Genomic DNA, 26,170 nt, shown 5'->3' with positions numbered 1-26,170 from the left:
ACTTACCGTCACTTACTGGTAGTTCAGTTGAGAAGTTTGTTGAAAAGTATGCATTTTTCTCCACAACATTTCTATTTGTATACTCATAAATGCATTTAAAACATTAATCTCATAACATTATTTATTGCAGTTGTAGTTATTGTTATTTGCAGTGTTAATATTTAACCTGACTGGTAGCAGCCCTATAGTGTATATTGAATTTATTGATAAATTGTAATAATTTGACATGTAAGATGATGCATACATCTAAAAAGGTTAAAAATAGGCCTTTGTAAAGGTAAATATGCAGATTTAAGTATGTAAAAGCTGATAGAACACTGATGCAAATATTGCTTCAGAATAAATTGTTTACTCCACCAAAAATCTCAGTGATGCAGTTATTCTGCAAGGATATTTTGTATGGAATATTGTCTGCTGACATGAAAAGTTCACTGTATATCGTAGTAATAAATACAATTTATTACAGCATTGATCTTTTGTTTTCTTTTTAATTTATACACATTAAATATTACATATATGTATGTAATAAAATGTGTATTTCCATTACAGGTTTAGGTCTTAAATTTCATATAAGGTGGTATTAAAAAGGTCTTAAAAAGTCTTAAATTTAACTTGTTCAAGTCTGCAGAAACCCTGATTAAACCACATGGTTCCTGTACTATAATGACTTGGATAATGCCTTTACACACATAATGGACAGGCATTCTAGTTGTTAATGGGTGTGTTTCTATTGTTCCAGGCATACCGTTTCCTTGCCATCAATAAGAAGCTCGGTTTGAGTGGGAGACCAGAGAGGCCTGTTGGCTGCATTGGCACTTGCAAGGTAAACAGTGGTCTTTGTGGTTGAAACTATGAAACACTGACTATGATAATAAACATTATTCTAGCTCTAAGAAAATTGTGTGCATATTTATGTGCACTATATTCTAAGCCGTGTATTGGCTATGTGTGAGGAACTGACTGAAATTTAAGGGACTGAAATTGAAGGTATTGACTAATCTTCTTTTCAGTGAACTGGATAATGTGGTTTACTTTTCAAACTGAATGATTTATTCCTGTATCTGACTGAATTGTTCACAAATGATCTGGTTGCAGCAGTTCTTGTGTTAACATCTTGCTAACTGGGAAGAATAATGAAAATATATGTATATATATATTTAAATGGTTTTTTTTTTTTTTTTCAAAAATCCATAAAATGGCTTTTGAAGACTTGGAAAATAGCACTCATGAAGTACTTTTATGGGTCTTTTTTATTTATTTTTTTTGATGTTGTCGTAGTGTCTTTTTTTGGAGCTCAGCCATGGTCACTTGTCATATAGTCTTCCGTAGCCAGACCTTCAGACTGAAGGCAGAAGGTCTGGGAACCTTGGCCACTTTGAAAGGCCAAGGACCGCCCAAGAGGACATATGACTGATAGGTAAAGCAACCAATCACGTTGAATTTTGTGACGTGTCATGTTTAGGGACGTGGAAATGTCCCCACACTAACAGACCGGTGTGCAAATCTCTTGGACACATTTTAAAGAGTCTATGCCGCAAACTTTACATATTTCACATACTTTTGAAAATCCTGATAAACGCTCATTGTCACAGTTGTAAACATGATGGCTTGCTTCTTCCATGAGGGGGTTTGGCGTCACGTCTCCCGGAAATCCTGTATAATTCAACCAATCCGATGATGACTTCAAAACTCCTGAAGTCTTTCTTTGTGTGCTGTATGCATCAGACGTTCAGCCAATGGTCCATGGGCATGGCATCTGAGGCTGAGACTACTTGTCATAGAGATTCTTCAAAATATTGGATTAAAAATGGATAATAATTCAGAACATTTCATTTTTTCATTCCAGAAAAGAAAGTCAAATGAATTCGTAACAGCATGAGGGTAAATGATGACAGAATTGTCTTTTTGGGTGATCTACCCCTTTAACTAGACACAAATATGAATTATAGATGATTGATTCTAAGTCTATTGTTCTGTTCCAAATCCTGCTGAGCCTCACTGCCTACATTGTTTTTAAACATGATGACATTTGGGGAAGATAAAAATAGGAACTATTTTTTTTTAGAGTAATTATCCTCTGTATTTGATGGAGAATCGATTACGTTTAGTATGACAGTAGTGGGCAGTATGCAGCTTCTCACAGAAATACAGAGAGAGTTAGAGGGATGTTCATATGTCTGTCTGTGCAGAATGGATGGTATGTTTCATATGCTGTCTGAGGTAAAGTATATGTCTAGATCTACCAGTCCATATAGTTGCATGTAACACAATGGGTCATTTCTCTCCCCCTTAGATTTATCGAATCCTGGGAAAGACTGTGGTCTGCTATCCAATTGTCTTCGATCTTAGCGACTTCTACTTGTCCCAGGATGTCATGCTTTTGATAGATGATATTAAGGTGAGTTGGGTGATACCACACCTCACTGGTTCCTCAGACGATGTAAGAAGAGGGCTCACTTTATGTCCCATACTCTGTCTGTCATTCTATATAAAGAAAGAATCAAATTTAGGGCAATGAACAGAAACATTCCCCATAAATCATCAGCGTCAGCCCTCAGAGTTACAGAGCATTTCTCCTGCTGTCTGCACTGTATTAACGCGTTTGTGTTTGCATGTGTTTTGCAGAATGCTTTGCAGTTTATTAAGCAGTACTGGAAGATGCCAGGCCGGCCTCTCTTCCTTGCCCTTATCAGAGAGGACAACATCAAGTAAGAGTCTCTCCCATCAACCAGATCCTGGTTTCGTTTATGAGAGGTACAGAAATGTGATCTCTTTCTTGCTAGGGGAAGCCGTTTCAACCCCATACTGGACATGCTGGCATCTTTTAAGAAGGGAAACATTGGAGGGGTCAAAGTTCACGTGGACAGACTTCAGGTGTGCTGCTCTTTACAATACATTATTTTACTGTAAATGAAAGGCTCTTTGACTTCCAAAACCATCTTTTCCCCACCTTTTCCCACTTGAGAAAGTATTATTAAAATATGAATTCATAGTTCGGAATAGTTTAATTTTGTTAAATAAAATTAGACAAGGGAAATCTTGAGAAATCACAAAGCATGGTTTTGAAATTATTATTTAAATAATTAATAAAAAAGAAAGTAATCAGGTGCTCATATTGCCCACTTGCCTTGAAACAAAGTCAATCAAATCTTTGTTGGCAGTTACGTTCAGACGACTGAACACAAGCAGACTTTACTACAAGCATTCCTGTTGAGTTGGCATATACACTACCGTTCAAAGGTTTGGGGTCAGTAAGATTTTTAAAAAATGTTTTTGAAAGAAATCTCTTATGATAAATTTTAAAATGTAATTTATTCTTGTGATGACAAAGCTGAATTTTCAGCAGCTATAACAGTGTCACATGATCCTTCAGAAATAATTCTAATATGTTGTTTTGGTGCTTAAGAAACATATATTTTTATTATTATATCAATGTTGAAAACAGTTGTGCTGTTGTGGAAATCATGACTTAAAACAATCTGATTTTTTGTATCAATAGAAAGTTCAAAAGCATTTATTTGAAAGAAGACATTATAAATATCTTTACTGTCACTTTTGATCAATTTAATGCATCCTCGCTGAAAAAAAGTATTAATTTCTTTCAAAAAATGTTAATGAGTCCAAATCTTCGAATGGTAGTGTACAATATATGGAGCCATTCAGTTATAGTGAAGTCACCTCAAAACGTCTACAGACAGACCGTAGAAAGACTGAGCTATATTAGTTTGAAAAGAGTTTGAAAAGTCATTTTTAAGTTTCACGGACTCCATTGAACACAATGTGAGCCATTAGACCCTGAGTTGTGGTAAATGTTCACAGAGCTGGTCAACCTGTCAACATTTCTTTAAGGACAATAATACCTCATACAGAAGTTTCAAAAGATAACAGTTAAAACAGTTAAAGAATTACAGGCTGTAATAATAGACCGTTCTTAAGGAGAATGTCCAACCATCTGTGTGCAAGCTGAAGCTTAGAGTCACAATGTAACAAATGTATAAAAAAAAAAATGTCATGGTGTGATGTACACCTGAGTGAAATGGATTATCAAATAGAAAACAGTGAGGTCTTGGTTCTGTCTGTTGGTTGTTGAATGGATGGAGGTTGGTCTGAATGAGAGTTTGCATTCAGAATAGATTTCGGATGAAGTTGGAGAATTCTGGCATACATCACCAGAGAGGCGTGTCATTTCACCAGGATATTGAGTTATGACATAAATTACAAGGTCAATTTGATTAGAGTGTTAGCGATGGTATTTAGAAAATAGATAGGGTGACTTTACATTTTGTGCTGACTTTAAGTGTAATTGGGTGATGCAGCAGAGCAATGATTAAGATCATATCTGAATGGCTGGAAAGAGTCCTCGATAGAGATAAGACCTTGAGATTCTGCCAAAAGACCTTGACAGAGATAAGCATGGCTCATATCAAATAATTTTTTTTTTAACAGGATTGATATGAGTCTGTATTATCAATTTTTTTAATCATTATAATACATACTGTATGATTATAATACTCTCTACTAGGTTCCCTTTGTGAAATATTTCATTTTATATAGCCATAGAGAGCATAATAGAGAATATCACAACAGGGGCAAATACTCTTTTACGGTACAGTCATTTAGGACATATTACATGTATCATTGCATGTCTTGTCTGAATGCCTGTGTGTTCCCTTCGGTCTAATGTAACATTCTTTGTGGAAACTCTGTAGACCCTGATATCAGGCGCTGTGGTGGAACAATTGGATTTCCTTCGTGTCAATGAAGCTGAGTAAGAATTAACCTCCATTTACACCATTTGTCTTCCTCTCCACCTTTATGTTCAATGTGGTTCACTTATTGAGGAAATAGAAACAAATTACCCTCACAGTTTCTAATGCATGCCTCAGATTCATCTTCCATTTCCTATTGCCACAGTACCTTCCTTTATGTTCTGCTTTAGGATCCCAGAGTTTAAGAGCTTTGAGGAGCTGGAATTGCCCAAGCACTCGAAAGTGAAGCGCCAAACCAGCACACCGAACGCCTCTGACCTGGAGCAGCAGCCCGAGATCAACACTGAGGAATGGTTCCATAAATCCACATTTGAGATTCTACAGAAATTCAATGTGAGCCTAACTATCCTGCCCATGTGTGATTATGAGTTTACTGTAGGTGCTCTTACATAACTCATATTCTGTTATCAGGACTGTGACTGTCTGGCCAGTCAAGCCCAGCTGGCCAGTATTCTCCTCAGAAAAGAAGGCCCTGACTTCTTCAGTAGAAATGGTATGTGGTTTCTCTTGATTTCTATGGCAGTTTTTCCTAGCATTTTTATGATTAAATGTGTAAGGCTGAAGTATTTAAGCAATATTAAAATGGTGAGCTTTTTAAAGAGCCACAGGACACTTCTTACCGCATGGCTGCTTTTAAAGCCCCTCTGAATGAAATGTCCACAGCTGTAATCCATTTAGTGCCTTCATGGCTAAGCAAGTGGGTTGGCAATGCTAGCTCACACCCTTGTCACGGTCTTAATTCCCGTAGTTACAGTTTATCTCGTAGCTCAAGACGGTTCACACTCTTAAACGGACCAACTGAACAAGCGTGGAACGATTAAATATATGCTTATATGTGATTTTGTGTTGCAATCTGGAGCTTCCACGTGTCTTTTGGCATAAATGCTCCAGGGATGTTGTCTGAAAATATGTGTTTTTATGGATAACGTGCCATTCTTAACCCTCCTTTATGTTCAGAGAATCTTAAAGATGACTTGGAGAGAATCTACAGAAGAGCTGGCAGCAGGAAGCTTTGGTAAGAGTTTCCTCTTTACACCACACTCTCCAGAAGCATTTAGAGTTGCACTTATTTTCTCGTTTGTGGGGTAAAAATGAGAAACTCTTGATATATTTATGGCTATTTTTGTTTATACCTCTTCTTTGTATATGTCTAATGTTATATACAACTGAACACACTATGCGCATATATATATTTTTAAACTCGCAAACCTCATGTAGGCTGGCGGTGCGTAGTGCTGCGGCCGTTATCCAGAAGTTTGCCGGTTCTATAGCTCCCCATATAACCACTATGTTGGTCCATGGCAAGCAGGTAATTGGCCAGTGGGGCACACAACCTCTGCATGTGTTGTGTAACTGTTGACTCTGTGCCGACGGATGTGTTAACTCATGAGCACGCAGCACTCATCCTTTGTTGTTGTTTTTCATTACATCCGCTCACTCAAGCTGTTATGATCATGCACAGAGAAGCCATGCAGCTCATTACTTTTTGCTTGTCTTTTCCTTTTATAATTGTTATATTGCGCATATGGTAATTTTTTTGGAGGTGAGATATTTTATATCCTTCATGACACAAATTGGTGTCTCATAGCTGGGGTTACCACTGTAACGGTCTCATTTACAGTTTGTTTGTGAGCTAAACCCTATTGTGTCTGTGACAGCATAACCTGTCCATAACACCTATTGATATTAATTCCTCAAAGGAATCCATCAGCTAAACATGAACATTAAAATAGGTTCTTGTAGCTCAAATTAAGTCATGGATTACATTTCCAGGGAATGCACCTACTTATAAAACGAATACCCTGAATACATTGTGAGATGATGACTTTGGATAAAAGCGCTTACCAAATAAATGAATGGACATGTAAATTACAAAAGTGTAGCAAGTATAACTTTGTATTATAAAGTGTAGTCCAGGAGCAACAACAGCAGGGTCTGAATGCCCAGTGCCACTTTGTCACTTTGAGATGCAGAGCTCTCCTGATCGTTTTCATCCCAGAGGGCCCAGCTTGAAATATTAATGAGGATTTAAATGCTACAGGGGGTCAAAATCTTGGAATATATAACAACATCTCATTTATTCAAATGAGCATTATGCTGCATTACAATTAGATATATATATTTTTTAAATATCTAAAGTTCAAAGAAGTTTGGCGGGGTTCACAAAGTTCTTTTTGGTGATGCGGTATATGTGAAATGAATTACTTCTGACCTCCAGCTACATAATTTGTCATTGTTTATGAGACCGCAAGATATTTAAATATATTTCAAAATGTAATTTATTCCTGTCATGACAAAGCCGAATTTTCAGCAGGCATTACTAAAGTCTTCAGTGTCACATGGTCCTTCAGATATCATTCTAAAATGCTGATTTGGTGCTCAAGGAGCATTTCTCATGTTGCAAACAGTTATTCTGCTGCTTAATATCTTGGTGGAAATTATGATACATTTTCACTTGAAATATAATTATTTTGTAACATTATAAATATATTTACTGTCACGTTTGATCAATTGAATGCATGCTTGCTAAATAAAAGTATCCAATTATTTAAAAAAATAAAAATCTTACTGACCCCAAACTTTTGAACAGTAGTGTGTATATTTTAGGAATGACCTATATTTTGTAATAGGCTATAGTCCAGTCCCATTTATGTTTGTACTGTGTTGTGTTCACCAGGTCCGTTGTGCGCCTTGCTGCCAGTCTCTTAACTAAACTAGTGGACAGCCTTGCACCGAGCATTACTAGCGTTTTAGTGCATGGCAAGCAGGTAAGTGGAAAACAGGAACAGGGGCCTAAATAATTGGTATGAATAAAAACTGAAGTCAAAAATATGAATATTATATTTCCCACAAACATTTTACTGTTCACTGACTAGAAGTAGGTTAAAATTAGCCTTAAATTCACATCAAATGTATGTCAAAGTCATGATGGACTCCTCTTCCTATTATGCAACGTGATAGCGTCTAATTGCATCAGTCATCACTGAAAAGCTAACCTGCTGCCCTTTCATTTGATGCTTCTGCAGCAAAATCGCTTTTACCCAGAACTCCTGTAACCATCCCATTGTTTGTGCATTACATTTAACATCATTGTACATTTACCTTTTATTTGCTTTGTGTTGCGACAGACATTACGTGTGGTGTGGAGTGTTTGTTTAATGACCTGCCATAGTTTCCCAACATAGGCCTGTTTGGCCTCTGGTGGTTGTGAAATGATTCATCAGAGTAGCGCACTAGCAGTGAATCTGCATATAAATTGCATCCTAGGGGCCTAATGTTGTGGTTAAGATAAATGGGTACGTTTTGGTTTGAAAATGGGTCATTCCTTGCATACAAGAGCAGTCTGAGCTGACCTGCATGTAGAATTATAGACCTAGCCTTATTTAATCTAAAGAAGCGGAGCACTTTTCTGTGTGCTCCCTACTTAATGTGTATTTGGGTAAATTGCCATAGCAGAGCAATATTGATGTCTGCTGGGAACTCTAAGGAGAACAGCAGGTCATGCAAAGCAAACCACCACATACTTAAACCACACTTAAAAATATATGCATTTCATTACATAGATAAAATATAACCAAAGATCAAGTGGCGTCTGCTAACATATCATACTAGATGTTTTACTAGATGTAACGTCACGTGTCTCGTGGTGACTTTTTTTCCACAAACCTTTGACAACCACAAAGTACCCAAATGGCTTTTAAAAGATCTTATCTTTTAAAAGCCAACAAACCTTGATTTCTGCTATCTTTCTTATATAATGTAAATGCCACTTGATTTTGATGTCTAATACAGTGGTATTCATGTATATCAGAGATGCCCAAACCAGGGCCCATGGGACAAAGCTGGCCCCTGATGACCTTTGATTTGGCCCACCATACCATAAGAGAGGGATAAAGCATGCCAATCTAATGTATTTTTTATTTTTTGCTTTGAAATGTAGGTAATATACGCAAATTTGATTGAAAACAACAATAACAACAAAACCAATACAATTTTAATAAAACAAAGCTATATACAGTATATAGGTATAAAGTAACATTTACTTTTGGCTCATGGCCACTGTAATAATATTGTAATTTCAGTGTTTAAAAGAACATCTTGTATAAGCTTACTACCAGTTTCATTTATATTATGGGAGTTTTTCTTGAAAAAAATAGTTGCATTGGAGTGTGGTGATTTTTTTATGATTTATACAACACACTCTCATGGCAATTCCTAACTGGTTTATGTTTATGTCAATTGGTATCTATTTTGTATGATCTCATTCGTACGTTTTCATACGACTTTGATTTAGCAGTGAACCTTCGCTCTCTCTAAAAATAGTACGTTTCCTAAATCGCATTGTACGAATTCACACAAAATCACCCCCTCATAAAACGGTTCAATTTTCCCATGAGATCAGGTTGGATTTATACATTTTTAAATGAATAATCCTGGTTTGAGTCAAACCCATTCCGAGAAAATGGCTTTTAATGAAACAAGCAAAAAAAAAATGCATCTCTGAGAAATCATCCATCATGATACAGACTGACGGTAGTTCTGTGTTACCAGGTGACTCTCGGCCTGTTTGGGCATGAGGAGATCGTGATCTCTAACCCCCTGTCTCCAGGGGTCATTAAAGACATCATATACAGCAAGTGCAGCCCCCATGGCGAGCGAGAGGCTGTGCTGCAGCAGGAGCTCGTCATCCACATTGGCTGGATCATCTCCAACAACCCAGAGCTGTTCAGTGGCATGCTGAAGATCCGTGTGGGGTACGCCATAAGCCTAAATAATAAAACATGCTCACGTCATTAAGAATCACATCTTTTGCATTAGGTTCTGCACAGATCTTCTCTATCAATAATTTTACATAGGTTACCTTAAACTTTATTTGTCGTGCCTATTTTTCAATCAGATGGATTGTTCAAGCCATGAAGCATGAGTTGAAGATTCGTGCTGGGGACATGGCACCTCAGGACATCTACCAGATGTCCCCTAGTGATGTCAAACAGCTCCTGCTGGATGTTCTCCAGCCTCAGCAGACTGGCAGGTGCAGGATGCCCACCATCTGTGTGTTACTCTAGATACCTGCCAAGACTGAATTATCTGCTGTGTCCAAACACAACAGTAGTATACAGTTTATCATCATTTGATTAATCCTAACCCTTTTTAATTGGGCAGCTGAGGTTAATTATCAAGTAAGAAGTAAGAGAATATGGTCTTCTGATAACAGAGTTGTAATGGTGTATTAGTTTATTGTTTCACAATGTCAGGCTAGAGCTGAAAAAAAAAATTGGGCTCAGTAAGACTTTTTTAAAGAAAAAAATGTGTGTATATATATATATATATATATATATATATATACATACACAGGAATAAATTATATTTAAAATGTGCATTTTTAAAAATTTTAATTTTATTTTAAATTGTAATAATATTTCACAATATTACTGTTTTACTGAATTTTTGATCAAATAAATGTGGTCTTGTTAAGCATAAAAGGCTTCTTTCGAAAAGCATAAAACAATTCTACTGACATAAAATTTTGAAAAGAAAAATTAATTTTTTCCCAAAAGAATCCTGCTTCAGATTTAGCATTCAATGATTTCTCCATTGCAACAGTTTTGAGGATTAATTTTAATCCTCCATACTTCCATAGATCATGGCTCAATAGACGTCAGATCGATGGCTCCCTCAACCGCACCCCTCTCGGCTTCTATGACCGTGTTTGGCAAATCCTGGAGAGAACACGGAATGGCATCACGGTTGGAGGAAAACATCTCCCTCAGGTAACTCTTCTAAATCGTTTAAACATTTTTTGAAAATATTAAGCATGGTATTGTTGAGGACCTATAGGCCTGGATAAATAATTGCATCATTGTAAATGTGTTCAGAATATCTGCAGTATGAGATGACCACCTCAGTCTTTTCACTCTTTTGCAGCAACCTACTCTATCAGATATGACCATGTATGAAATGAATTTTTCCTTGCTGGTGGAAGACACATTCAAGAACATTGTTTTGCCTGAGTACAGGCAGATCATTGTGGAGGTTAGGCACAATTTGGTCCTGCCGCAGCCTTAACCTATTTTGCAATGCTTGAATTTGTAATCTGACATATCATTCACCTGCTGTTTGACCCTGTGTCTTTGTGTCTTTCATGACCTGAATGCAGCTGTTGATGGTGGTGTCAGTTGTGCTGGAAAGAAACCCAGAGTTGGAGTTTCAGGAGGCTGTGGATTTGGACCGGTTGGTTAAGGATGCTTATGCTGACTTTCAGAAAGACCGCAGCAGACTGGATGGATCTGAGAAACAGGTGAGGGCAGATTTAATATGTGAAAGCTTTTTAGTTCAGTTAATGTTTGGATCAATATACACTACTATTCAAAAGTTTGGGGTAAATACAATTTCTAAATGTTTTTGAAAACGCTTATGGCTGCATTTATTTGATCAGAAATACTGTTGACATTTTTTGAATGTTTTCTATTTTAATATATTTTATATGTAATTTATTCCTCTGATGGCAAATCTGAATTTTCAGCAGCCATTACTCCAGTCTTCAGTATCACACGATCATTCAGAAATCATTCTAATATGCTGATTTGAAAACAGTTGTTTTGCTCAATATTTTTGAGGAAACTGCATATTTTTCATGATTGTTTGATGAATAGAAAGTTCAAAAGAACATTTATTTTAAATCTGTTGTAACATTATAAATGCCTTTATTGTTTTTTGATCAATTTAATGCATCCTTGCAATATAAAAGTTTTAGTTTCTTTAAAAAAAAAGAAAACTTATTTTAAATAGTACTGTGCATTGTAGTAAAACAAACAATATTGACTAAATACACCTTTTTTTTAATGTCTATTCACTGCTTTTCACCTTTCACAATTATGTAATGTCTTTGAATTATCTTCGTTTGGTGGCTTTTCTCAGTAAATATTCATATTCACAATTCATTAAGTTCAATTTCGGTTTATCTCTAAAGCACGTTTAAGCACGGACACGGCCAACCAAAGTGCTGCACAATAAAAGAATAACAATACACAATGAATGAGCAACAAACATATTAAAAACATGAAAGAACCAAACACGACTACATGTCAAAAGCCAAGGAAAAGAGATGAGTTTTGAGACAGGATTTGAATTTAGATAAAGTGGAAGCCATTAATCAGCATATCATGTAATTAAAAGAGAGCCCTATTATTTGATGCATTTTAAAGCACAGCAGCCAGTATGAATTAGAATAGCATGTCTGCTTGCATTAGCATCTTGTGGTGATGTTACTAAGGTAAATATAATCCACAGGATACCATGGAGGCCTTCTACAACACACCAGCCCTGGGGAAACGAGGCACGTGCAGCTACCTGACCAAGGCAGTAATGATCCAGCTGCTGCAGGGAGAGGTGAAGCCCAGTAAAGATGACCCATGTTCTGTCAGCTAATGCACCACACACTCCTGTCAGCATTACTTAGACTGCCATACAAGCCCAGTCTTGCTAACATAGGATTGTTTTTGTCTGGGATATATTATGTTTTATATATATATATATATATATCCCACAGCTTATAATTGAAGGTCAAAATCCTCTAACATCATACAGTAAGGTACTGAACTAACTGCATGTCATTATTTCAGGATGTGGGTTGAATAGAGTGTTGTAGATGTTGTTGGTTATGAACATAAAAGTGAATCTAGAAGCTGTTATGCAAGTGTTTTTATTTTGAAAGATTATGTAGTATACACATTTATCTGAACTTTATGTAGTTTGTTTTTCATTTTGAACCTGTTGTCAGTTTGCTTCAGAGCATTTGACTACTGGTTTATGTATCCTGTGTCACTTGCCTTTATGTATGTTTGAGTGGTATGAAAATTCTTTGAACGTTTTCACTATATAAGAGCAGTATTTCAGTCCATTATTACTGAAGAAAAATATGTATTGACAAATAAACTGTCGATGTTTTAACTTAATTGCAATTTGCTGCCCTTTTCTCTTTGTCAACTGCATTGAAAACCTCAAAGCTTTGACAGAAACATAAAAGATGCTTGTGTCGCATAGATGGTTATTAGGGTACATCCCAGAGAAAAAGCTCAGCAGAAATCTTGTTTATCCGAGTGAGTGGGTGTTTGGACCAAGATCCTTATTTATCATGCCGACCACTGCCATCAGTCTCTGCTTAGTGTATGTCAGAGCGATCAGAGGTCTCAGCAGTTCTCTGAGGAATGAGTCCCAAACTCACAATATATTGAACACGGAGACTAGACTGAGACTGAAGAATCTGTATCCGCCCCTGAGGCCAGATAGAAGCTTTGAATAGATGGAAACGAGATTACACACTGGCATTTAAGGGCTTTAACAATTAAGGGCTGAACAAAACTAAATTACATGTTCTTAAGCCAAAATCGATCACATGCAAGTATGGGTGGCTTGTTTTTGCTGATTTTGGCAGTCCATTAAAAAAATGGCTCAATCTATAAGAAGGTTGGCACTTTTGAAGGCATTATGTAATGCACTTCCTTTAGTCTTACTGCATTTTTTCCTGATTTGTGTTATTAATCAATGCACCATTACACCCAGTGTTACGATTTCCTTGCCACTGTCTCTTTAAGAGAACATTCTCGTTTTTGTTGGAAAGAGAAGACCTTAGTTTAGCCAATGATCTGCTTCGATTAAGTCACATGACATGAGATCACATGAGATTTCTGACAGACTGCCGTCTCTTGTTGAAAGCAAACTAAAAGGTCAGTAACAAACAAGGACCAGTCCGTGTCACTTCTACAAAAAATTAATTATAATGTTATGATGACATATTCACCTCTCAAAAAAGGTTTTATAAAATTAGTTTTTGGTAAATCATTCAAATGTATGTGTTGCCAAGCGGCAACACTGTGCAATAGTGGAATGACATTATTACAATAGTTTAGCTAGCTAGCAAGGTCAGCTGCAATTTGTTAAGCTGGAACAATAACAACATTAATACTAGTGAAATAATGTTGATTAGTCGTATGTTAATGGAATTTGTATTATGGATATAATCACATTGAAATGGCAATTTTACTTTTGATTAAATATGAATACAGGTAACATTACATCAGTGTTGAACAACTCATGTTCATAGTCTTCCTCTCAAGAGATTGCATAATGCTATATTTATATACAGTATTCTATTTATTTTAACTGTATAAATTTGCAGTTTAAATAATATTCAAGAAAAATGTAATGAAATTAAAACAATTATAAATCATTATTCAGCAAAAAAGAATAGAATAAATAAAAGCACAAGTTGTTGGAAAGTATGTATAAGGTGTCAATTATAAGGAAGTACTGTGTTAAAGCTTATAATAGCACCAATTGAATCAACACAAACAAAATTTCTGAGGAAAAATATTAATTATAAGTAAGCTTACACTTATTCTAAGTTAGATCCACTACTGTATGCTGTTGCCGTATGGCAACATATCATAAAGTACCTTAAAATAATATTTTTTCCCAATTTTTTTTTTTACAGCACTTCAAGTTAAGCCATTCTTAGAAAATACTTTTTTTTTTCTATAGGTCTATCATAATGCGTGCGGTAGAGGGTTGATGACTGATACATCAAATCACAAAACAATGCATTTTACATTTCAATAAAGAAGCATCTTAACATTACCCACTTAGCATGCATCTAATTACCCACTATGATCATGTGTTGTTCAGACATTACTTTCATTTATGCACTGTAGTTCAAAGTGATAATCACTGTTGCATTACAGTGGTGATTAGATGCAATTAGAGAGAAATTAAAGCATTAAACTCATCAAAAACGCTATGTATTTAGCTATCTGATATTCATCAAAATGCATTTTTAAAAGATGCTTCTATCATTGTCCAGTTTCTACTGCATATGTTGAGATGACATGGTTGTTTAGTGCAAGGTGTTAGGCTTTACTAGTCAGCTGTTCACTGCTATGGAATGATCCCTCTGTAAATGTTGTGAGCCTTTAGTTACCATGTACTCCTTTGGCTGTTAGCGTTTATGTAAACTCCTTGAGGAAAAAGCATAGAGGAATGGATTCACACAACTGTTGATGAATGTAAGACTTCCAGCAATGTCACTGACAAGAGATAGAATTGGCTCTGATCCTACAAATTTTGCACAGATTTCCTCTAATTTAATTATTTGGTGTGGAGCCCAAAAAATGAAGAAAACTATGACAATCCGTGTGACCAGTTTAGTCGGTCTGTGTCTGCATCTGAATGCTCCCTGTGTGGCTGTTTTGTATAAGCAATAATATGAAGTCAGCATGATTGTGAAAGGAAGAAAAAATCCAAGCAATGACTCCAGTAGAGCAACAATACGACTGTCTTTTGACTCCAGGTTTCTTTCACACTCCATTTTGGATCCACTTTGAATGATCTCTTGTGCAAGTACACCAGGACAAGAGAAAAGCAGCGCCAGAGCCCAACCACTGATCAGCAGTGCCCTCTCTCTTCTCTTGCTCATTCTAGACCACAACTGTGGATGTCGAATCCGTAAACAACGATACACACTCAGCACAGTTACTGTTATCACACTTGAGTATGCACTGTAGTAGACGAGTGCTGTGAAAAACTTGCAGGTTACTTTGTCAATGCTCTCTAGCTCACTGTAGATCCACACAGGCAGGGTTATCAAACACAAGATGTCCGCAGCTGCCAGATTCAGCATCAGATGAACGGTGAAATTGTCCTTTTTGAAATGATGAAGTATGAAAACAATTACTGCAATATTACCAGGGACTCCAACCACGAAGAAGAGACCCATCAGACCACCGCTGACCAGGTTAGCTGTAGTCCAGCTGGTGGAGTTTAGACTGGATTCGCTGTGGTTCAGCATGACAGACACACTAGTGTCGTGTTAAGACGACTTCTTCAGTGATCACCACTTACACATTTACACACTTATTTAGAACTTATTTAATCACTTCCTGACATACACACCCACAGAGTTCTCATGATTTTTTTTTTTTACTTGCATAATCTCCGGTGTCTGCTACAGAGTTCTCATTAAATATTTTCTTTCATAATCTCGTAGCTCTAGTACAGTGTCTGCCACAGAGTTCTCATGATTTTTTTTCTTTCATAATCTCATAGATCTAGTACAGTGTCTGTTATGCCTCTATCAATGTGAAACCAAAATGTAATTAAAAAATTAACAACAGATTTATTATATTCAACTGCTATTTATTTTCAGATATCATATACACTCAAAAATCGAAATGTCTGTTTACAACTCATTTGCACATACCTGTCTTCATGCCAGATTTATTCAAACACATATATAATTATAAGTAAAAAGGAAAAAAAACTCCTCTTTAGTATTGTTTTAGCTAACTAATGAACTGTGAACAGTGGATAACTTTGCTGAGGTAAATGCCACGTAAAGTGACATACTGTTCACAGTCTGTTTTATTGGCATCTTTCCGCGGTTGAAACACTGATTGAGCAATTACATCAGACATGATACATTTTGGTAAGCTATACTGGGGCTGTCAAAATAGCTGAAAAAGTACATTTGAATTTTGTACTTAAATATTATCAATATTCGAATTATATTCTAATTTAAAAGGCATAATTTCAGTTAGGGAAAAAAGCTTTTGGCTTCTCTCCTGAGGCCACAAGAGGGCACATCGAGCAAAATATTACTAATGCACCTTTCTTCAAAGCAATAAAATAACACCCCTATCTTTGAAAAAAGTGCATAATGTTTAATGTGTTATAATGTTTATAAACCATATATAATTAATTAAGTTTTCTAAACAAATATAAACAAAACAGCATCATGTCTGTTTTGCATCAGGCTATGTAGTTAATACAAAGGACCGAAAACCAATCACAATGAGTACTTTTTCATTTAAAAACATGAGATGCAGTGGGATGGGGAAAAACCGCCATAAAGTCTCGAGACATGTTTTTTAATATATGTATATATATTATATTGTATTATATGTGGGTTGTCCTCCTCGGTCCGTTTGCCGCTGGGCCCCCTCAAGCGTGGGTCCCGGTGCGACCGCATCAGTTGCACCCCCCTAAGGATGGCCCTGTATATATATACACACACATTGCCTATATATAGGTGGTACATAAAATATTACCACATCGTTATGAATTTGATCCACTTAAACCGTCTCAACACACATTGCTTACCTACATATACCAAGTCTTGGATGTCACGTTAGCTGTTTAAGGCATAGGCTATGCTATATATGATATTTTAAAGGTTCATTTTCTTTCATTTTTTTCTTTTTTCCAAACGGTTATATAATTAGTGATCTCAGATGGGAGGCACATGGTTAGTTCTCAGACTGTCAGATGTCTATTACAAAATTCAGTAATAAGAGATGGTGACAACAACACTCTTCTGGCAAAAAATAGGAACTACTATTTGGGGGTGGCTTTCAAATTAGCTGTATGTGTCCCATATGACACATTGCATGTCAGCAGTCTAAGCAACACAAGACAGTAAGCAATTAGTCACAGGCTTTCCGTCTTTACGTAAGGTCCTTCAGAGTAAAACACCACTGTTGATAACTTGAAACTTTCTGTTCCTGTTTTCTAAAGACTACACGCTGAAAAAAAAAATCATATATATATATATATATATGTGTGTGTGTGTGTGTGTGTGTGTGTGTGTGTGTGTATAATTTTTTTTTCTTTTTATATACAGTATATATTTTTTGCTTGTCATTAAGGGCAAACCATATTAACGTATCATGTCTAATTACCATTTAGTAAAACTTGGAAACAATTGAGAAATGCACTGTTAATATTAGTTCTTGATGCAAAGCATGTGCTCAAGTAGAGCATCATCGTTTCAAGCTGAAAATATTAAAATTGTGCCCAGGTGCAAGTACCAAATGTCATGCGTAATTAGAGCTTCTGCCTCTTTCAGACGCAAGACATAAACAATACTATTAATGCTTAACTTCACCATAAAAGGATGCTACATGACCAGTCAACTTACCTCTTACCATTAAAATTACAACCTTTCCATTAAACGTACCATATTTAAAAAACAAAGAGAAAGAAAATATATTCTATTTTTAGATATCAACATCATAAAATGTATTAAACATTACATTACACGTTACATTACGTTCCCCAAACTGCGCTTAATATAAGAACTGCAGTGGGAGTTGATAAAAAGCTAATGATTAATTAAATAATAAAAATGCAAATAAAAAAATAATTTAGAAGATTCAACACAAAAAATAATGATAAAAAAATATTTCTTTAACTATTAAACAACCATGTCAATGTGACCATTAACTGTAAATATGCAAATAGTTGTAAAGTTATTGAAATATCATTTCCTCAGAGATATTTCACGTAAATATTTTATGTCAAAGGGCTTTGGCTGAATTGGGTTTGGGAACTTCTCCATTACATGAACAAACACTAATAAACATGAAAACAGCAGAAGCCTTCCACATTTTAAATATTTTTGTCCAGACTTCCCTCACTACGGGTACTGAAGGTCACTGGATATGATGATGACATAGTGTTTCACAGCACCAGTGTTTAGTAACTTGCATAATTATGTGTTTCATACATGTTCTATTGAGAGGTGCCCCCCTACCCCCAAAATTGACCATGGTCTGCAAATTTATTTACATGACATTTGTGAATATAGTTAAAGCTAAATGGCACACAGTATGACAAGTAAGATTTTTAGAAGAAAAAAATTCATAGAGAGAAAAAAAAAGAATTTGGGAGAATCAATAAAGTATGAATAATTTGTAAAATATGAATATATAAAAATACGAAATATTGCAATTGTGTGAATAATAGGGCTATGTCATTTAAATATGTAATATAACCCAGATGTAACTGTAATCTGATTATGAGCATTTTAAAATGCAATATACTAAATGTACTTAATTTTTGGAATATGATTACATAATCCAGATTACTTGTAATCATTTACTACCCAGCACGGTCTAAAGCTATTTAGTTATTTGCTTTGGTTAAGAACATCTGATAAATACTGTAAATGAAAATACATAGAGGCAACATTCAACCTGTCTGCAATATATATATATATTTTAAGAGAAGTAAAACTGTTTGTTGCATCTTGACAGGATATTTAGAAGAAAAAAAAAGTTGCTTTAACTGATCACCTAGGGCAGGGGTAGGCAAGTTTGGTCCTAGAGAGCTGCAGTCCTGCAGAGTTCAGCTCCAACCCTGAAAAAAAACTCACCTGCCTATAGCCTTAGTAATCCTGAAGACATTGATTAGCTTGTTCAGGTGTGTTTGATTAGGGTTGGAGCTGAACTCTGCAGGACTGCGGCTCTCTAGGACCGAACTTGCCTACCCCTGACCTAGGGCAGGGTGTCAAACTCAATTTCTGGAGGGCCGGGCTTTGAGGCGGGGCCTCCATAACCATTTCAATACACTCCTCCCACAAATTTTGCATCTGAAAGAGAAACTCCTACAAATGCATATTCGATGAGGTCAGGCGCAAAAATAACTGTGCCCATGCCTTTTCAGCGCTACTTCTTCACTGCACAGCTTTAGTAAATCCTGACAGTACTATTTTAACGCTTAAAGATGGTTTGTGCTGGCGCAAGGCAAGCTGTTTGTAAACCTGGCCCTAAATAGGAATGCAAAGAAGTACAGCTCCTAATGCATGGGTGAGTTGTCGTCATCTATTTTGGAATGATTGCAATGTAATCTAAATATAAAATTGTTCTGTCAATCATTGTAATTTCTGGACAGATCTTTCATCGTTTTATTATGAGTTTAAAGAGCAAGAGCGCGAGTGCCGTTGATGCGCCCAGATATGGCGCTTTGAATTTGCGCATACAATGAATGACATCGCGGCAGGAGATGACTAGCAAAATAACTATAAATGTAAAAGCAAATAAGTTCTGTTTCATTCCTCCTGACCGCCAGAGGCGGTGCTAAGCACTAGAGGATAATCGCTGCGGCTGCTAGATAGGTTGAGAAAAAATACCAACAGAGTCACGTCATGACGTAGACCAAGATGCAAGGATATAAACCACATCAGCTCGAAGCCCAGCCTCTTTCGCTTTCTCACTTATGATAGGTCGTTGATTCGCCCTGTCCCATGCATCTTACCTGAGTTGCGAGGATTCGCCCACCCAAGGTGTAACAACGCGTTCTGCACTATCATCAGGGTGGATGTTTTGTATTCTCTTTCTTCATTACGTGAGTACACATTATTATATTTGATTGTTGTGTCAGCGATACCTTGGGCTTCACGGTACTATCCGGAGGCAGTTTTGATAATCTACGTGTGACTCTTCTCACATTATAACTCTTTCGGTTCCACCCAAAGATTTAATCAACGCCTAATTTTTCTGTGCGAGTGTTATCATCAGTTTTTTGCGTCCTACGGTGCTACCGAGGACGTGTTTTTGACGGAGTCATGGCTCACAGCTCTCATATCTCAGTTTCTTCACTGAGCTGCAAACTGTGCCGAACACACTTCTTCCCGATGATGGACATGATCGCTGCCCGTCGTGTTTAGGTATTCAGCTTCTGAAAGAAGCGTTGACTGATCCATGTTTGTATTGTACCGGTGTCAGAAAGACAGCTTCGTCTTGCAGAGTTAGATCCTAACTTGTCTGCTAGCCTCACACAACTGTATTTAGCGCCACAACACGCTCAAATATGTCACACATCAGCGGCTGCTGGTGCTCCACCGACCAAGAAGAAATCTCTACCGAGGACAGAAAATTCACTATCGAAGACAGTGGCTACTCTCTCTTCAGAGATGGCAGAGATGAAACGTCTTCTTCAGTCTTTACAACCCCCGGTTCCAGCCACGCCTACTGAAAATACTTAAGTGAATGAGAGTGGTTTCCATCCCCCAAAATGATCGATTTAGATGCTCCATGAGTGCGTTTAATTCACATTTCCTTGATGAAGAGTTGGTGGAACCTGCAATACAGCCTGGTCCCCCACAAGATACTCTCTCCAGCCTGTCTGCTGCTGGTGGTTCAAGCGGTGAGTCTGTACATTCATCTAGTGCAGGCCAATCTTCTCCTGATGACATTCTTTCAATTCTGCAGATGACAGTGGCTCGTTTGGGTCTTGATAAATCTGTTCAGCCTGTTCAGACTAATGTGTTCTTCAGTCAAAATGCCGATAATACATTTACCATGCCACCATGCAAGGAATTTTTGTGGTTGAATTCTCCAGTGCATTAACAGGCTCCAATGTGCCTAAGAGGAAGTAGAAGACAGCCCGCACTCTTGCCTCAATGGCTGAATGAGGCTGAATCTATTGGGGTAGGTCGGGCACCTGAAACTGAACAGCCGGTAGCAGCATTGGTAGTATCACCAGATGAAGCACTTATAGGCAATGTACGCTGCCCGAGTGCGCAATGTGGTCGTACTGACACATTACTGAAAAAAGCATACGAGTCTTTAGCCTACATAACCCGAGCTGAGAATACTATTTGCCAGCTGCTGCTTGCCTGTTACACCACATTAGAGTCAGCGAATGTCGACCCCTCTGTACCTCAGTTCTTACAGACTGCACTGTTGACTATAGGTCATGTGATTCGTGAACTTGGGACACTTTCGGCGACCCTTCTAGCAGCACGACGCCAGGTATGGCTCACTCAGGCAAGGTTGCTTGAAGATTGTAAGAAGACACTGAGGGAATGTACAACCGTGTACAACCGAAAGTATTGAGTTTTTTGCGGCATCTATTTCATGACCACAAAGCGGCTTCTACCTTAAAAGTTTATGTTGCTGCCATATCTACTTATCATGCCCCGGTTGATGGTGCATCCTTGGGGTCTCACAACCTTGTATGTAGTTTGAAGGGAGCAAGGCGTTTAAAGCCTGTTCATTCTACTCCTTTTCCTGTTTGGGATTTACCACTTGTTCTAGAGTTTCTTTGTACACCACAATTTGAACCACTGGATGTTGTGGATATTAAGTGTTTGTCCTTAAAGGTATCTTTTCTGCTAGCCATTGCTTCCGCTAAATGTGTTTGTGAGCTTCATGCCCTGTCAGTGAGTGAATCATGCTTACAATGGTTACCTGAGGATTCTGGGTTTATTCTTTGGCCTAATCCAGTCTTCCTACCCAAGGTCTTGTCACGACAATTTGTGAATCAGTCTATTCATCTGACTGCTTTTCAACCTCTTCTTTTTCCCTCCGGTGCAGGCAGGGGGAGGTCTCATCTTCTGTGTCATGTAAAAGCTTTAAGGTGCTATGTGAAGTCTACAGCTTCTTTCAGACAGACAGATCAGTTATTTGTCTGTTATGGTGAGGCATGCAAGGGTGCTCCTTTGTCTAAGAACCTTTACCAGTTGGTGTTACTTGCCACTCTACCAGGGCTGTCTCTTCATCTTGGGCCACTTTAAGGCGAGGTCTGTGTAGCTGCTACCTGATCCTCTCCATGTACCTTTGCACAACTCTACAAGATCAACGTGGCTGCTTCCCATGATGTAAGTTCTGTAGTCCTTCTGGAGCATCCTTGATGTTTGCAGGTGGGTGGCATTCCTCATGACTGTGTTGGTATGTGTCATCCTTTAGTGCTTAGCACCACCTCTGGCAGTCAAGAGGAATGAAACCGAATGCTAGTTACGTATGTAACTGTGGTTCTGTGAATTCCTGATGACCGCCAGAGTTCCTCGTCATTCGGAATGCGTGAGAAAGCATTCCGAGGCTGGGCGTTGAGCTGCTGTGGTTTATATCCTCACATCTCGGTCTACGTCATGACATGACTCAGTTGGTATTTTTTCTCGACCTATCTAGCTGGCGCAGCGATTATCCACTAGTGCTTAGCACCGCCTCTGACGATCATCAGGAATTCACAGAACCACAGTTGCATACGTAACTAGCGTTTGTATTTAAAGTCAAAAAGCAAACACACTATAACATTTTTTTTAATGTTTCAAAAAAAGGACCTCAGATGTGTGTATCTTCTAAATTCTGCTGATGATTACATTACTGCTCTAACATAACACTTAATTTCAGTTTCAACTAACTAGAAATGAACTTCTTTTCTGCTCAGTAGTAATCGTCTCTTTCACTTCCTCTTGTTTTGTGTAGCCTATATAGTGCATATTTAAGGTAACAATGCACTACATAATATCATATTATCAATAGGCTATTAATAATATGACAATATCTGTACTCAACATTGATAAAATGGGATTGGGAAATTCTGCCCACACCCAGCTACAGTTGTGCTCAAAATTATTCATACCCTTGATAAATATGATCAAAGAAGGCTATGAAAATAAATCTGCATTGTTTATCCACTTGATCTTTCATTCAAAAAAAAAAACCCTAACCTTTAATTAAAGTAAAAAAAAAAGTGAAAGTGGGGGAAAATCACATTATGAAATAAAATATTTTTCTCTAACACAGTAAGAGGATGTGTGTCTATATCGTCCTAATGCACGGTGAGTAGGAAAGTTTGAGTGGCCAAAGACTCCAAGGATCACAGCTGGAGAACTGCAGAAAATAGTTGAGTTTTGGGTTCAGAAAGCCTCAAAAAAACAAAAACAAAAAAACAACAACAGCAATGTTGTTTGGGAGGGTTTCAAGAAAAAAACTAGAAAAGAAAATGCTCTCATCCAAAAAAACAAACTCCAGCATATTTATTTGCTAGACACGACTGGAACTTCAAACGGGACTGAGTTCAATGGTCAGATGAAGCTAAAAAAAATTGCTTTTGAGCAGCAAACACTCAAGATGCGTTTGGTGCACACAGGTATAAAAAAAGTACCCCATGTGTACAATAAAATATACTGTTGGATCTTTAATGTTGTGGGCCTATTTTTCTCCTGGAGATCCTGGATATCTTGTTCAGATGGCATAATGGATTCTATAAAATACCAGTGGATAAAACATTTAAAACTGACTGTCCATGCTAGAAATCTTATAATGGGCCTGTGGTTGGATCTTCCAACAGGACAATGATCCACAAACAAACATCAAAATCAAAACAAAAATGGGTCACTGAGAACAAAACCAAGCTTCTGCCCTGGCCAACCCAGTTCCCTGAACTGAGCCCTATAGAAAATAAGGGGGGTTAACTGAAGAGGAGAAGTGTCAACATGCAGCTGGAAATCTGAAGGGTCTGGAGAGATTCTGTATGAAGCAATGGTCTGTGATCTCCTGTCAGATGTTCTCTAAACTCTTCAGGCATTATAGGTGAAGACTCAGAGCTGTTCTCTTGGCAAAAGGAGGTTTGAAGTATTGGATAAAAGGGTATGATTAATTGTGACCAATGTGTATTAGAGAAAAACATTTATTTTATAATGAGATTTCTCTCCCATTTTAATTATTCTCCAAGGTTAGATTTTAGTAAATTTTTTAAATAAAATATCTAAAGGATTGATGATACAGATTAATTTTCACAGCCGCCTTTGATCATATTTACATGTTTTTGAAAGAAGTCTCTTATGCTCATCAAGCCTGCATTTATTTGATAAAAAATACAGAACAAACTGTAATATTCAGAAAGGATGGGTTAAGTTGATAAAAAGTGATAGTATAGACTTATTTTGTTATAAAATATTTCAATTTTTCTAAGTTTTAAATAACTTTTTAATCATCAGAAAATCCTGAAAGAAGTATCTGTCACGCCCCAGGACTGTTTTGTGTTTGTTTTCCTCCCCTACATGCTCCATGACCTAGTTTCTCCCTTGTGTTAATCATGTTTGATTATGTCCTTATTTGGTCCTTCCTGTTCCTGTTCCCATTATGTTAATTTAATTCCAGCTGTGTCCCATTCCCAAGCCCTCAGCTGACAGCAGCTGTCTCCCTCACCTCAAACCAAGGGAGGAATCTGAGGAGGAAGAGACTCTTGGCTCAAGCCAGTGAGTCCGCTCCAGTGTTGGCTCCAGCCCCTGAGTCCTCTCCAGTGTCGGCTCCAGCCCCTGAGTCTGCTCCAGTGTCGGCTCCAGCCCCTGAGTATGCTCCAGTGTCGGCTCCAGCCCCTGAGTCTGCTCCAGAAAGGGCTCCAGTTCCCACGTCCAGCCCAAAGAGGGCTCCAGCCCCCAAGTCAGGCCCGGAGAAATACTCTGGTCCCAAGTCAAGCCCAGAGAGGGCTCCTGTTCCCACGTCCAGCCCAAAGAGGGCTCCAGCCCCCAAGTCAGGCCCGGAGAAATACTCTGGTCCCAAGTCAAGCCCAGAGAGGGCTCCTGTTCCCACGTCCAGCCCAAAGAGGGCTCCTGATCCCAAGTTAAGCCCAGAGAGGGCCGCTGTTCCCACATCTGGCCCAAGGAGGGCCTCAGAACCCGAAATTTCCCCCAAGGAATTTTTTTGGGGGGGGCTATAGGGCTCCGGCCGTAGAGGCCAGGCCAAGTGCCGAGGCCAGGGCCACGGAAGCCGCTCCACCATGGCCCCCTGAACTGTCTGCTCCGCCATGGCCCCCTGACCTCTTTGCTCCGCCATGGCCCCCTGACCTCTCTGCTCCGCCATGGCCCCCTGAACTGCCTGCTCCGCCATGGCCACTGAAGAATGGAATAATGAAAATTCAGCTTAGCACCAAATGTATTATATTTTAAAGTATAGTGAAACAGAAAACCATTATTTTAAATTGTAATAATATTTAACAATATTACTTAATATTACAATATTAATTTTGATCAAATAAATGCAGGCTTGATGAGCATAAGGGACTACTTTCAAAAACATTAAAAATAGTAATGTGTCAAAATTTTTGACGGTACTGTATAAGTAAAAATATACAACATTCAAAATTAAATGTTGTATAAAGTGTGTGCAGAATTATTAGGTGCACATTGCCTTAATTGCTCACTCAAACCTGTTTGATCATCGTAATTGTTCACAGCTGTGAGTGTGAACATATAGGGTGCAAGTCCTCTTTGTCAGACAACCAGAAGGTGAAATAAGTAAGAAGATGCTTATATTGACTGTGCAGAATTATTAGGTACTTTTCCAGTAGGTACTGTGATGGGGCAGAAAAAAGACTTAACACCTGATGAAAAGAATAAAATAGTGAAATTGCTAGCTGAGGGATCAAACATAAGACAAACATAAGATGCACATAAAAGACAATCAGGACTGCTGAGAGGATTATTGGTGCCCCCCTGCCCAACCTCCAAGATCTTTACACTTCCAGAGTGAGGAAAAGGGCTGGTAAAATCATTCTGGACCCCACACACCCAGCACACTCCCTCTTTGAATTGTTGCCCTCTGGTCGGTGCTACAGAGCACTGAGCACCAAAATGACCAGACACAAGAACATGTTTCTCCCCCAGGCCATATCCCATCTGAACAACACATAGCACACCTCAGGACTGTACGTCTGTAAATAGCACATATGCACATTCACAATTCTGTCTACTGACATTTTCTTTTTCTCTATATTTTATTACTGTATTGTTATTGTCTATTCTCTTTATTAGTAGTGTTTTTATTACCTTAAATTATATG

At 37.8% G+C, this 26,170-nt stretch overlaps 2 protein-coding genes across 4 annotated transcripts in view; one reads left to right on the top strand and one right to left on the bottom strand.

The window, feature by feature from the left end:
- LOC107598686 (phosphorylase b kinase regulatory subunit beta-like) overlaps positions 1 to 12,230 on the top strand; it is a 70,258-nt gene extending 58,028 nt beyond the window's left edge. For all 3 annotated transcript variants that reach the window (XM_016290073.1, XM_016290074.1, XM_016290075.1), the window contains 15 exons: positions 740 to 823; positions 2,294 to 2,398; positions 2,626 to 2,708; positions 2,784 to 2,874; positions 4,710 to 4,768; positions 4,940 to 5,102; positions 5,181 to 5,262; positions 5,727 to 5,784; positions 7,447 to 7,537; positions 9,321 to 9,523; positions 9,667 to 9,801; positions 10,411 to 10,540; positions 10,695 to 10,802; positions 10,927 to 11,067; positions 12,060 to 12,230. In XM_016290073.1, the coding sequence (XP_016145559.1) occupies positions 740 to 823; positions 2,294 to 2,398; positions 2,626 to 2,708; positions 2,784 to 2,874; positions 4,710 to 4,768; positions 4,940 to 5,102; positions 5,181 to 5,262; positions 5,727 to 5,784; positions 7,447 to 7,537; positions 9,321 to 9,523; positions 9,667 to 9,801; positions 10,411 to 10,540; positions 10,695 to 10,802; positions 10,927 to 11,067; positions 12,060 to 12,197 (1,671 nt within the window). In that variant the 3' untranslated portion in view covers positions 12,198 to 12,230. The remainder of the gene's footprint in view (positions 1 to 739; positions 824 to 2,293; positions 2,399 to 2,625; positions 2,709 to 2,783; positions 2,875 to 4,709; positions 4,769 to 4,939; positions 5,103 to 5,180; positions 5,263 to 5,726; positions 5,785 to 7,446; positions 7,538 to 9,320; positions 9,524 to 9,666; positions 9,802 to 10,410; positions 10,541 to 10,694; positions 10,803 to 10,926; positions 11,068 to 12,059) is intronic.
- A 2,533-nt stretch (positions 12,231 to 14,763) lies between these two features.
- LOC107598712 (type-1 angiotensin II receptor-like) lies at positions 14,764 to 15,612 on the bottom strand. The gene has a single exon (XM_016290121.1). The coding sequence runs from the start codon at positions 15,610 to 15,612 to the stop codon at positions 14,764 to 14,766; it is 849 nt and encodes a 282-aa protein (XP_016145607.1).
- Between the last annotated feature and the right edge of the window lie 10,558 nt (positions 15,613 to 26,170).

This window comes from Sinocyclocheilus grahami, unplaced genomic scaffold (assembly GCF_001515645.1).
Source record: "Sinocyclocheilus grahami isolate Dianchi unplaced genomic scaffold, SAMN03320097.WGS_v1.1 scaffold254.1, whole genome shotgun sequence".
NCBI lineage: Eukaryota > Metazoa > Chordata > Actinopteri > Cypriniformes > Cyprinidae > Sinocyclocheilus > Sinocyclocheilus grahami.
The sequence above is the reverse complement of the archived record's forward strand: the minus strand, read 5'-3'. Positions and strand labels throughout refer to the sequence as shown.

Coding starts and splice junctions, on each gene's coding strand:
- LOC107598712 (XM_016290121.1), bottom strand. CDS start 15,612: ATGCTGAACCACAGCGAATCCAGTCTAAACTCCACCAGCTGGACTACA.